General features: G+C 66.2%; 2 protein-coding genes across 3 annotated transcripts in view; both read left to right on the forward strand.

Moving 5' to 3' along the window:
* CRTC2 (CREB regulated transcription coactivator 2) overlaps positions 1-8271 on the forward strand; it is an 8884-nt gene extending 613 nt beyond the window's left edge. Inside the window, 14 exon segments of the mRNA XM_059413894.1 lie at positions 2225-2350; positions 2428-2541; positions 3025-3089; positions 3772-3840; positions 4012-4115; positions 4216-4245; positions 4389-4453; positions 4552-4601; positions 4693-4789; positions 4791-4938; positions 5238-5641; positions 6614-6883; positions 7369-7555; positions 7702-8271. Coding sequence (XP_059269877.1) covers positions 2225-2350; positions 2428-2541; positions 3025-3089; positions 3772-3840; positions 4012-4115; positions 4216-4245; positions 4389-4453; positions 4552-4601; positions 4693-4789; positions 4791-4938; positions 5238-5641; positions 6614-6883; positions 7369-7555; positions 7702-7916 — 1944 coding nt within the window. The 3' untranslated portion in view covers positions 7917-8271.
* Positions 8272-10766: 2495 nt separating this feature from the next.
* Positions 10767-12973, forward strand: part of DENND4B (DENN domain containing 4B) — an 11835-nt gene continuing 9628 nt past the window's right edge. The window contains exons 1-3 of one of the 2 annotated variants that reach the window (XM_059413896.1): positions 10767-11098; positions 11654-11906; positions 12494-12563. In XM_059413896.1, coding sequence (XP_059269879.1) covers positions 10782-11098; positions 11654-11906; positions 12494-12563 — 640 coding nt within the window. In that variant the 5' untranslated portion in view covers positions 10767-10781. Of the gene's footprint in view, positions 11099-11653; positions 11907-12493; positions 12564-12727; positions 12813-12973 lie in introns of those variants that run through there. The other variant, XM_059413895.1, reaches the window with a different exon arrangement.

Below are 12973 nucleotides of genomic sequence, written 5' to 3' on the forward strand. Positions count from 1 at the left end.
CGGGCGGCGGCGGGGGTGGGCACGGGCCGCCGGGGCCTCCGGCGCGGGCATCTCCTGCGGTCCGGTCCGTCTGCCCCGCTGCTCCCCTCTCGCCGCCCGGGTGCCTTCGGGGAAGGCCCCGGGAGCGGTTTGCGCGCCGCGCCGGGTCGGGGGGGCAGGAAGTCCCCTCCTGCGTCCCTTCCCGTTGCTTCCTTTTTCAAATGCTTCTTGTGGTTTCCTGACGTGAACGAAGGTGAGGTCCGTGGCTCCAGACGGCGCTTGATGTTCTGCCCTGGCCGCCGCGGAGGGGACGCAGGACTTGGAAGCTCCAGAGCGGGTCACCAGTTGGCTGTAGGTTAGGTTTGCTGAGCTTTCTAGGAAGATGGCTGCTTTGTGGGTCGGTTATAAAGTGCCTCCTCGGAGGGTCGCCTGTGGGTAGGGGACATTCATTCCTGAGCAGTTCCAGAAAGAAGACACCCCGGCCTGGTTGCCTGCGAAGCCCCTCTGGCCTTCGCTTCTTGCTTCCCAGGCCCCAGTATCAGAGGGCGTGAGGGCGGGAGTCTGTCCTGCTGGCCTGCAGTCCTCGTTCAGGGACACGTTCTTCTCAGAAAGGCAGGTGAGGGTACTGCCCCCTCGGTCCCTCCCAGGCCCATCCAGGAGGAGCTCCCCGGGAGAGGGTGGAACAGAAGCACCGCTGGGAGCTCTTTCTGCCTGTCCAACTGGCTTGCATCAATGCCTGCGACTCTGGCTGTGCTCTTGTTTCTGTCTTCCCAACTGTTAGTTTTTCTTGTGTGTTTTCCCCTTTGGGTCTCTAGAGACCATGTGTCCTGGTTCATGGGAGTCCGAACAGAGAGCATTAGTGGGGAAGCAGGTCGGAGGCGCTGGCCACAGCTCCCTCTTAGTGCTGGAGGGTGGTGATCCATCTGAGCAAAGACGGCTCTGGCTCCGCCGCGGAGCTTCTGGTCGTGCTGGGGACGGAGGCAGGCACGTGGGCCGGAGCCTCTGCTGGAGGCCCTGTCCTCTGTCTGGGCTCTGACTCCTGCAGCCGCTGGGTGGGATTTTAGGGTTTGCGCAAGGAGAAAGGCTGTGAGAAGCTCAGAGCTGAGGCCTCTGTCTTTTGAGCAACCTGGTTTGTCCAAACATCGCTTGTGCCCACCTTGCCACTGCAAATTACTTCTCTGCTGCTCATTGACGTCTGGTGGGCATACAAGGCCGGGGCTTGGGAACCCAAGAGTCTAAAGCTGGAGGTAAGGGATCTGGAGCTTAGCTTAGCAGAGAGGGCTCTGCTGAGGCCCGTACAGCCGTTGGGGCCGACGGTAACGGGAGGCAGGTATTGGCCGCGTACTGACAGCAATCTGGAGTGGCCCAATGGTTTCCATAGTGTCTGCTGAACTCAGTGTGCTGACCTCTTGGAACAGAAAGTTCTGATGTTGGGGTCAGCAGAGCAATGCATGACCCCCAGAAGTTCACCAGCTGCCCTAGGTCTGTGTTTTGGCTGGTTGCAGCGGTCCTCAGAAGTAGGCATTCACCTCCCGCAGAAGGACTTAGGATCTGTAGGATCAGCCTGCCAGACTGATGGTTGTGGCGTCTTACTGCCGGGCCAGATAACCTTTCCCCAAAGTGGGGATCAGGCCGGGCTGAACAGGGTTACTGCTCCCTCTGTCACCCCCAGTCTCAAGGCTCCCCTGGCCATCCAGGGGCTTTTGAATGAGCTAGAAGTCTGCCTCTTGGTTTTGGGACTGGTTTTCCAGCGAGGAGAGCCGGCATTTCCCAGATGTTCTAGTTTGGGTGGTACAGGCTCTGTAGCTTTCCTGAGGGGGGCAAATGGCAGAGCCCAGAAGCCTGTGCCGTCCGGAGCGGGAAGGAAGGAGGTTGGTGATCATGGCTCTGTGGCCTCTCCCTCTGGCTGTCCCCTCATGTTCCAGTTAGTCCTGGCGCACCAGGAAGGGAAAGTGGAGGTGCCTGATGGGCCCCCTTCCCGGGACTTACGCTATGGGACTAGCTTGGGGGCTGCCGGCAACCCTTCGGGGACTCTGTTTAGACAGATGCCAACTGGGCCATGCCCCGAGCAGAGCATCAGACCCTGCCTGGCTGGGTAATGCCAGCCGTCGGTGCCGTGGATGCGGGTGGCGTGTCCCCGGCCTGGCCGGTTCTGCGGTTCCTGGCACCTCTCCTCCTGGCACCAGTGGGACGGCATGCCGTGGAGACAGATGGCACAGGAGCAGTGGTCAGAAGCTTCCCTGACACTCGCGCTTGTCCTCCCTCTCAGTTACAGGCCCAGAAGCTGCGCCTGGCCTACACGAGGAGCTCCCACTACGGCGGTTCTCTGCCTAATGTCAACCAGATTGGCTGTGGGCTGGCTGAGTTCCAGGTAAGCGGACACCGGCCGAGGGGGATCGCGGGCTCTCGGGCGACCTCCCCTGCGGACTTACCTGCCTCTTCCGGCAGAGCCCCCTCCACTCACCTCTGGATTCGGCTCGGGGCACACGGCACCACGGGCTGGTGGAACGAGTGCAGCGTGACCCCCGGAGGATGGTGTCCCCGCTCCGCCGTTGCCCCCGCCACATATCCTTCCGGGGGCGTGGGGGCAGGCAGGGGAGGAGACGGGGTTCCGGGGGAACTCATGGGAGGGAGGGGCTCTGTGTGCGGCTCCGTCCCCGTCCATTCCGGGCCTCCCAGACAAGCCACCGTTCGGCCCGTGTGACCGCGACGGCGCCCGTGATGGGGGACATAGGTCTCCTGCCGCAGGGGGTCTGGTCCCCTCTTCACGTTTTGCCTCCCCTTTCTCTTGGTAGCTCTCGGTTGTGGAGACGTTCACTGCGCTGCTTCCCATGCCCCATCCCGCTACTCTGCCTTATTCTCCCAGCTCTGCTGGGCCCGGTTCCCTTTTCTCTTGCATTCTTTGGCCCTGGCATTGCCCCTCACGGAAGAGGAGGAGGGAGGTGCTCGCTTCTCTGAGCAGCTGGTCCACCTGCTCCAGTGTCCTGTGCTTCTCTGGTCTCTGTGTCCCCCGCCCCTCCTCCCTTTCTCCTTAACTGGTGTGCTCACGTCGACAGCTCGCCCTATGGTCCTGCCTACTTGTCTCCTCCCCCGGAGTCTGGCTGGCGGAGGTCAGTGTCTAGGGCAGGCAGCATCTCCTGTCCACTCTCAGCTGTGTCTCTGGAGGGAGCTTGGCTTGGGGCTAGGCTTGTTGGTCGAGGCTTTGAACAATCCTTCCTCCATGACGGCTGGCTGGGAGGGGTGGGGGCAGGCGCAGTAGGTGGGTCAGAGTCCAGCCCTGGCCGTGTTGACACGGGCAGCCAAGCCTCCGGGTCCAGCCAGTGCAGGACCAATGGTCACAGTGGCTGGCTGGGGTGTGTGCATCTGGGGAGGGAGCAGGCCGCCTCTCCCCAGGACTGGGTGCCAGGTGTGCTGGTCTGGCCCCGGGTGTCCGAGCCTCCCCGGGCCAAGTCATCCTCAGTGCTTGTACCGGCATGGCTGCTGGGCTCCTGGGCTCCGGGATTCTTACTCAGCGGGTCCCGGCAGAGACAAGTTGAGAATTTCCAGGTCTCTTAGCTTGACTGTGGGAGAGGGGTCAGGGGTCCAGGTAGCAGAAGATCCAGGAAGGAGGCGTGGCCCTGGGCGCTCAGCCCTGTCTGTCTTCTGCTTGTGGCCTGGTCCTCCCCAGCCCCATGCTTGCTCTCCCTGGATAGCCTTGCTCATCCTGACATTGTATCCCCCCCCCCCCCCCCCCCCCCCCCCCCCCGGGCCCCTTCCCCCCCCCCCCCTCCCGCCCCCCCCCCCCCCCCGCAGGGCGGTGCCCTGGGGCAGTTTCCCTGCGGAGAAGGGCCAGATGTTTCGACTACCATCTGCGCTGAACAGGTGATGGCCCTGGCCGTCTCAGAGCCACCTCTCTTATCTGTCCTGTCAGGCCACCCTCCACCCGGCTTCCTGTCCCAGCCCTGCTAGCGTTTCCCCTGCTGAGCAGGGCCTGGGGACCAGAAACAAGGTCCCACCCAGCTCATCTCTGCCCCCCCCACCCCGCCCCCCCAGGACGAGTTCTGACTCTGCCCTTCACACCAGCGTGATGAACCCCAGCCCTCAGGACACTTATCCAGGCCCTGCCCCTCCCAGCATCCTGCCCGGCCGCCGTGGAGGTAAATGGCCTGGCCCCGGGAAGGGAGTGACCTGAGGAGCTTTAGTCGGAAGTGCATAGAGAAGTCCAGACTGTAGCCAACTGTCCCGCATCCTTTGTAGGTTTTCTGGATGGTGAAGTGGATTCCAGAGGTATGTGTCCCACGCCACTCGTGGGTACCGATGCCCACGACCTTCAGGGCTGGTGTTGGGGGCTTCGTGCTGGGTCTGCTCACTTCGGCGGCTTCTGCCTGACTCCTTTCCAGCCGTCTCATCGTCAGTCTTTCTCTTTCAAGTCCCTGCTATTGAGGAGAACGTGCTGGACGACAGGCATTTGCTGAAGCCATGGGATCCTAAGAAGGTCGGTGCGGCCCACTTTCCGGTTCTTTCTGTGGGGCGGGGCTTCCTCCGTCCTCCGGAGCCCTGGCCTCCTTCCCACGTTATTCCTTCTCTCCTCAGCTGTCCTCATCCTCTTCCCGACCGCGGTCCTGTGAAGTCCCTGGAATTAAGTAGGTGCCTCTGTTAGGCTGCCCGAGGGGCCGAGGGACACGTGGGAGGCCGGCCTCTGCCCCATCTCCCCTCTCTTCCTGTGCCCTGCAGCGCCTTCCCATCCCCCGACCAGCCTGCCGGCGTGCCTGGCCTCCCACCTGCCATGAACACGGGCGGCTCCCTACCCGACCTCACCAGCCTGCACTTCCCCCCCGCCACTGCCCACTCCCCTGGACCCGGAGGAGATGGCCTACCCCAGCCTGAGCGGGGGCAACAGTACCTCCAATCTGACCCACACCATGACCCACCTCGGCATCAGCGGGGGCCTGGGCCCTGGCGCGGGCTACGATGCGCCGGGTGAGCGGCTGTCCTGGCTGGAGGGGGGGGGGCGGGGGGCTGGGGGAGCTGGGCCGGGAGCCTCCTGTGACCGCCCGCGCCAGTCCTCCCCAGGAATTCTACACGGCAGGCGCGGCTCTCTCTCGAAAGGTGGTGGCGGCAGCCCCCGGGTGGGCCGTGCCGGCCGCACTGTCAGGGACAGAGCAGGGAGGACATTGTGTCGCCGCGTCATAGTCTGGTCGCTGCTCTCTGTTCTGGGCAGAAAGCAGCCGGGCCCCGTCGGTAACGTTGGCCCCCGTGCTTCTTGTCTGTGCCTGCAGGACTGCAGTCCCCTGGCAGCCGCCTGTCCTTGCGGCCCTCCCTGAGCAATCCCAGCCGCCAGGCCTCCCTGAGCGGCCCCCAGCCCCCGCTGCAGGGCTCCCACAGCCACCCCTCCCTGCCGGCCTCCTCCCTGGGCCGCCAGGCACTGCCCGCCGCCTCGCTGGGCCACCCCTCGCTCAGTGCCCCGGCCCTGTCCTCCTCCAGTTCCTCCTCCGCTTCAGCTCCCGCGCTGGGTGCCCCCCCTTACCCCCCTTCGACCCCCGGAGCCTCCCCCCGCCACCGTCGCGTGCCCCTCAGCCCCCTGAGTTTGCCCGCGGGCCCAGCTGAAGCCAGAAGGTCCCAACAGCAGCTGCCCAAACAGTTTTCGCCAACAATGTCACCCACCTTGTCCTCCATCACTCAGGTACGCGTGGCGGCCTTGTGTCCCTGTCTGTTTGCTCCTCTCTCCCCGCCACACGCCCCCTCCCACGCCCCTCGCTCCTGTGCTTCTCCGCTCCCTCCTTCCTCTGTGCCCCTCATTTTGGGGGTGAGCCGCTTCCCGGTTCACGGCCCACCCCCACCCCATCCCGGGACAGGTGCTGTGCGGGCCGAGAGCCTCGCCGCCTCACCTGTGGGACACGGGTGCCGTCCTAAGGGTCACAGGAGCCGCATCCGGGCTGTGCTTAGGCTGGGCCCAGCCAGGGGCAGCCCCGCAGGTCGTAGCTTTTCCTCCCCTGCTTCTCCCCCAGCTGCTTTCCTCGTGTGTTTTGTCTCACGCCTCCATCCTGTCCTGCCCCGGCCGCCGCTGCTCTTCTTCCGCAGAGTTCATAGAGTCAGGGGCTCTTGGGTCACGGAGCCCCATCTCTTCGTGGTACAGAGGAGGGCACTGCCCGGAGGGAAAGTACTTTCCGAGCTCGCTTAGCAAGTTAGGGGGAGTTGGGAGCTGAAGGAGAACCAGTGAGGGCTCCTTCCTCAGCGCCCAGCCGCGCGGCAACCCCTGCCCCTTCTCTGGGCCGCAGCCCTTCCCAGGGATGGGCGGTCCGCGCCCCCGGAGGCAGGTCTGCAGCCAGGCCTGCCGGGGCTCTGCTCCCTGCAGCCCGGATCAAGCCTCACCTCCCTCCCTCCTTCCTGCTCTCCCTGTGTCTGCCCTTAAGTCCCTCGAGTCCACGGGGCGCGCACCTGCGGCGGGGGGTGAGGGGGTGGGGGCCGGTGGTGGCCGCGCTCACTTGCTCTGGTCCTGATGTGCGTGGTGATTGCGGGCACCCAGCCCCGGGGTGTCCCGTGGAACGCTGGCACGTTTGTGTTGAGGATGGTTGTGGCTTCACAGGGTGGGAAGCCCTGGCTGAGGGGCTCTCCTGAGGGGTAAGCTTCTCCCTCTTTCCTTGCTTCTCTTCAGGGTGTCCCCTTGGATACCAGCAAGCTGTCCACTGACCAGCGGCTGCCTCCATATCCATACAGCACCCCTGGTTTGCTTCTGCCCAGCCAACCGGCCACCCCAAAGCCTCTGCAGCAGCCCGGGCTGACCTCCCAGGCCTGCTCCAGGCAGCCCTCCGGGGGACAGCCCCTGGGCCGGCCGCTGCACTTCGGGTCACTGTACCCGCCCAGCTCCGGTGGGCAAGGGCAGCCGTCTTACCACCGGCCAGGAAGTGACTTCGGCCTGGGGAGTGTGAGTACCCGGGTCCAAAAGCAGGGGGGAGGTTGGGGGGGGGGGTGGGCTCGAGGGGCCCCTGCGTCGCATCGCTGGTGCACACTGAATTGGCAGATCCGGGGTGGTGGGGGAGAGGCTCCGACCCCTGGAGCGCAGAGCTCCGCCAGCCCGAGGCTTCTGCCTTCCTGCGTCTGACCCCTGCTCTCGCTGCTGCCCCCCAGCCCGCTCTGCGCAGCGCGCTTGCTGACGACAGCCACTCTGACGCCTTCTCTCCGGGGCATGCCCACGCTCTGTCCCGGCAGGTACGGCGCCCACACCAACTCCGGGCCTGGTGCTTGCCGCTTGGGCTCTGCTTGCCACCTTCTTCCCGACTCTGCGCTGATCTCTGCAGTCGGGGGCAGGGCGTGCTTTGCTGGACAAACAGGACGGATTTGCCAGGCAGGCAGGGTCAGTGGGACCCCCGTTCTGAAGTGCCTCCTCGGGCCCTGTCCGTGTGTCCGTAGCTGGAGCAGTTCACCATGGAGAGCCCGTCAGCCAGCCTGGCGCTGGATCCCCCTGGCTTTTCTGAAGGACCTGGATTTTTAGGGGGCGAGGGGCCAGTGAGTAGCCTCCAGGACCCTCATGCCCTCAACCACCAGAACTTGACCCGCTGTTCCCGCCGTGCCTCAGGGCCCAACGTCCTCCTCCCAGGTGAGCAGTGTGGGGGGCGGCGGGGCGCAGTGTGGGGGGCAGCGGGCGCAGTATGGGGGAGGTCCATTCCCCAGTGCATCAGGAGGCCCGGGGTTGTAGAGGAGTGGACGGGCTGCGGGCCTCACCCATCTCTTCTGCCCACACAGGGGAGTCCTCCCCAGGTTTCTCCAAGGAGATTGCGGCGGCCCTGGCCGGAGTGCCTGGCTTTGAGGGGCCAGCCGCTGGGCTGGGGCTGGGGCTGGAGGAGGACCTGCGCATGGAACCGCTGGGCCTAGAAGGGCTCCACATGCTGAGTGACCCCTGTGCGCTGCTGCCCGATCCTGCTGTGGAGGACTCGTTCCGCAGCGACCGGCTGCAGTGAGGGGCCTTGGCGGAGCCCCTCTTCGTGACCGTTCCCCATCACTGTCCCTTTCCTCCCAACCCCCTGGCCAGTAGAGACTCCACTCTGCCCCCAGATCCTCTTTCTCACATGAATGAGGGATCCTAGGAATGAGAAAAAGTGAGGGGTTTGTCCAGGTGGCCCCTGAATTCTGCACAAGGGGCGGGCCTGGGGGAGCCGCAGGGAGGGCCTGAAGCACTTGTAACTTTGAACCTGAACCGTCTGTCTGGAGGTCAGAGCCTGTTGGAAGGCTGGGGGGGGTGAAGGGGGGACCCTGAGGCCTTGGGGTGGGCAGTGCCAGCCCCTCCTCACAACTCCTCCCCCTTGCGGTGGAGGAGAGAGCCAGAGTGGATATTATTTTTTATTAAATATATTATATGTTAATAAAAAAATCATATCAAACACTTGGTGTGGTGTCTATTCTTGGGGATGCATTTGGGGATCCAGAGAATCCCTGGGGCCAGGCCCTTGTGTCTGTTAGGGTTTCTGCATCTTCCTGTCACTGTTGTGGCTCGTGGCAGGGTCCCAGCCTCAGAATTTGTACCCAGCATGGAATGTGGCAGTCACGACTGGAAGCGACTGGATGCCGGCTCCCAGACAGCACGAGGGCTCTCCTGTGTGCGGCCCCCCCGCCCCCGGGCCCTGGCTGGGAGTCAGGCAAGGAGGCCGCTGCCTGCTGAGCACTCAGGCTGCTGTCCCCCCACCCCCGGAGCAGCTGGCCCCAAGCCCCAAGGACCGCCTGGCAGAGGGAGGGTCTCCAGGAGGATTTTATGCCCCGGGTGGGTGCCGGGCAGGGCTCGGGTTGGCTCCCTCTTTCGTACGGGCCTTTTGATCCCGGAGAACCTGGAAGACAAGTGGTACCTGGCCAGGCTCTGACCTCGCGCTGCGGCGCTGCGGGTCTGCGCCTGGCTTCCTCCCCGCGCCCGCATTCCCAGCCCGGCCGGCTCTGTTCCGCTGTCCCTGTGTGCCAGCCGGCCTGCTCGCAGGGTCCCCACGGGCCCTCCTCTTTCTGTCTCGGGCTGCCAGCCCTCCGGCCGCAGGAGCCTCTGCCCTCCGCTCCTGTCCCCGCCGCGACCGGCCGCCTCCGGGACTCGCGCACCGCGCAGCGCCGCCGTCCGCTCTTCCTCTGTCCAAAGCCCCCCTTTCCGGACAGGGAACCGAGAGCTTGTGGCCGAGGCCCGCAGGGGATGCAGGGTGCCCCAGACCTGGGAGTGGGGGCGTCGCGGGGTCGGCGCAGCCTGGGCCTCCCGGGGCCCGCGGCCAGGCGCCCTGGCGGCATGTGACCCGGCCCCGGGGCCGGCCCGGCGCCCGCCGCCAGCGTGCAGGGGGCCCTCCCGGCCGCCAGGGGTCGCGCTGCAGGCGCCGGGCGGGCGCGGCGGGGTCACGGCCGCGGTGGGGGTGTGGGGGGGGCCGCGGGGAAAGCGGGGCGCGCGGACGAGCCCGGCGTGGCGCCCCCGCCGCCTGTCCCTCCGCCCGCCGCCCGGCGGGGAGCGCGCTGAGCCGGGCGCCATGTCCGGGGCCGGGTAGCCCGCCGCCCGCCGCCCGCCGCCCGCCTCCGAGCCGCCCGCCCGCGGGCCGGGGGCCGGGGAGCCGCGGGCCGGCAGGTAGGGCCGGGCGGGGGGCGGGGGGCGGGGAGGGGGGGCGGGCGGGGCGGCGGGCGGCGCTGCTGGTTCCGCTTCCTCCGCCGCGGGGAAGTGAAAGCGCGGGGAGCCTGCCGGGCAGGGGCGGGCGCGCAGGTGTGCGGGGGGCGCCCCCCCCCCCCGCCCGCCCCCCCCCCCCCCCCCCCGGCCGCGGCCCCCGGGCCGGGGCCCGCCGCGGGCGGCCGCGCCGGGGGGGGGGGGGGGGGGGGGCGGGGGGGGGGGGGCGGGGGGGGGCGCGCGGGGCGGCGGAGGGCGGCTGCGGGCCGGCCCCGCGGTCCCCCCCGCCGCACGCCCCGGGGCCGACTTCCGCCCGCGCAGCTTCCCCTCGCGGGTTTCGGGAAGTGCCCTCCCTTCCCCTCCCGAGCGCCCCGTGCCTCGGGCCCTGAGCTGCAGCCTCCCGCCGAGCTGCTCCCCAGGCTGCGCGCCCGGGCTCTGGGGACCCCCCCGGGGCCCCCCGCTGTCGGGTTGGGCCATGGCGGCAGGTGAGGACCCCGTGCGCGGAGGCCCGTGGGGCGCCCGGCTCCCTCCCTGCGTCCTGCGAGCGAGGGCGGGTGGCCGGACCGCCTCCCGCGGCGGCGTCGACCTAACTTCAGGCTCCTGGAGGTGGAGGGCGCTGGGCTTTCCGTCGGGTTAGTGCGCAGGGAGGAGAAAGGACACGAGTCTGGGGAAGACGCACGAAAACTTGGGTCTTGTGGGCCTTCCTGGAAACCCGTGGGGTCCTGCTGAAAACCCAGAGGTGCGCTCTTTAAGAACCTTAGCTGGACCGGGAGGTTCTGATGATGTCATCAGTAGAGGGGGAAGGTCGGAAACCCTTCAAACTGACTGTCAGGTCGGCATGATGTCACTGCAGGCCATTACAGAGAAGACTGTGGTCCCGGCCGCCAGGAGTCAGGCCGGGTGGGCCCTTTAAAGGGATTAGGGGAGCCGTGTGGGGTCAGAGCCCAGGGCAGCTGTGGGCGATGCAGCGGAGCAGGGCTTGCCTGGGGAGCCGGTGGGTGCCACCCGGAGGGAGGGTCCTGGCCTCCTTCCTTGCCTGGTGACGTCACAGGCCGGCTAGCTCAGGGTTGGCCGAGCACCACTGACCTCCCCTCCCCTCGGAAGGACTGAGGAGAGGAGGGAGCAGAGGGTGGCCCCGGGGTCGCCTCCCTTGCTTCTTCACATCTCCTCCCCGCCGCCGTTCCAGATGCCGTGAGCGAGGGGGGGGGCCATGGCGGAGGAGCGGCCCCCCCGGCTGGTGGACTACTTCGTGGTAGCTGGGCTTGCAGGGAACGGAGCACCCGTCCCGGAGGAGACGTGTGTCCCCGAACCCAGTGGGCCCCTGCGCGCTCCCCGGCCAGCCGATCCCATCACGGACGTGGCAGTCATTGCCAGGGCGCTGGGCGAGGAGGTGCCACAGGGCTACACCTGCATCCAGACCTCGGCGGGGGGCCACCCCTTGGAACTCAGTGCTGGCCTCCTGGGGGGAACTCAGCCGGTCATCTGCTACCGCAGGGGCCGTGACAAGCCCCCCCTCGTTGAGCTGGGGTGCGTGTCCCTCCTGTGTGGGCACCAGGGGAGGTGGGGAGAGTCAGGGGCTGGGTTGCGGGCAGGAGGAGAGCAGGCCGGAGACAGGGAGCAGGGGGAGGTGGATGCACCCGGTCCATACGTGGAGTTGGGCGGTGGACTAGTGTGGCTGCTGGCTCGCTGTGGGATCTGGGGCCGGGTCTTGAGCCCCTCTGGAGAAGGGAAGGGACACCGCCCCACAGGGTGGTTGAGAAGATTGAAGGAGGCTATCCGCATGTGGGACTTGGCTCGGGGTCATAAGTGGAAGCTTTTCCTCTTGGCGCTTACAAATGAGTAGGAGGAGAGCCGCGGGAGGCTGGAGAGGGGCGTACTGACCCAGAAGCAGAGCCGAGCTTAGGAGAGGACGCACAGGGTTCTGGAGGGTAGAGCCCTGCAGGAAGTGGGCCCTGCTGCCCGGTTTGATAGGGCCAAGGCTGCAAGGCTGGTGGGTAGGACTAGTTGGCCAGATCTGGCAGGAATGGGGTCTTTCTCGTCTGCCCCGAGACCTTGACGTCTGTGCCCGCTCTCTGCGTCCAGGGTCCTGTATGAAGGGAAGGAACGACCCAAGCCTGGCGTCCAGGTGCTGGACACGACCCCCTATAGCCACTCGGCCAACCTGGCCCCTCCCGGCCCTGGGCACCCCCGCACCTACCTCACTTGCCGGCGGGCAGCAGAGGGGGCGGGGCTCCATGCCCTGGGCATCACGGACCTCTGCCTGGTGCTGCCCAGCAAGGGCGAGGGCACGCCTCATACTTACTGCCGACTGGCCCGCAACCTCAACCCTGGCATGGTGAGCAGGGCCCCTTGGCCGGGTGCGAAGGCCTGCACCGAGCTGGTGTGGGGGTTGGGCACAGGGCATAGAGGGCGCCCTGCCACTGGGGCCTCTTATGCCCAGGGTGGGCCCAGAGGAGTGACTAGTCTTGGGAGACCAGGATTGTTGGGAGGTTTTTCCTTGAAGATTTTATTTATTTATTGGGGCAGGGAGATGTGAGAGAGGGGAGGATTTCCAGCAGGCTCCATGCCCAGCCCGGAGCCCGACATGGGGCTCGATCTCCTAACTCTGGGATCAGGACTGAGCTGAAACCAAGAGTCGGATGCTCGGCCGGCTGAGGCACCCAGAGGCCCCAGGATTATTGGGAGTTTTAAAGACAAGAGACCCCTGCAATGTAGGTGGGCTCAGTCGATTAAGCGTCTGACTTGATCTCAGGGTCGTGAGTTCCGGCCCTGCATTATTGGGCTCTACACTGGGCATGGAGCCTCTTTAAAAACTTTTTAATTTTTTTAAATAAAATTCAAAAGATGACAGAGGAGTGGTAGAGGACATGACGCCCAGAAATCTGTCGGCTATGTGTCTGTCTCTTGTCGTTTCTGGGACAGTGGGGCCCAGCGGTCTACCTGTGCTACAAGGTGGGCCTGGCCAAGGCCAACACGCTGGTGTACGAGGCAGGTGAGTGGCCCCTGTGTCCCTCCAAGCCCTTGGTCCTTAATGTCCCCCTCGCCTGCTGCCTCTTGGCTGGTACCCTCAGTGTGCCCAGACCCCACTTCCCCGTCGCCACTCGGCCCTTGTCTGGCGTCCCGGGAGCCCTCCCCTGAGTCTGATCGACCCTCTTGTCGTTTCTGGGACAGTGGGGCCCAGCGGTCTACCTGTGCTACAAGGTGGGCCTGGCCAAGGCCAACACGCTGGTGTACGAGGCAGGTGAGTGGCCCCTGTGTCCCTCCAAGCCCTTGGTCCTTAATGTCCCCCTCGCCTGCTGCCTCTTGGCTGGTACCCTCAGTGTGCCCAGACCCCACTTCCCCGTCGCCACTCGGCCCTTGTCTGGCGTCCCGGGAGCCCTCCCCTGAGTCTGATCGACCCTC

The sequence above is a fragment of the Mustela nigripes genome, chromosome 10 (assembly GCF_022355385.1).
Source record: "Mustela nigripes isolate SB6536 chromosome 10, MUSNIG.SB6536, whole genome shotgun sequence".
NCBI classification, from domain to species: domain Eukaryota; kingdom Metazoa; phylum Chordata; class Mammalia; order Carnivora; family Mustelidae; genus Mustela; species Mustela nigripes.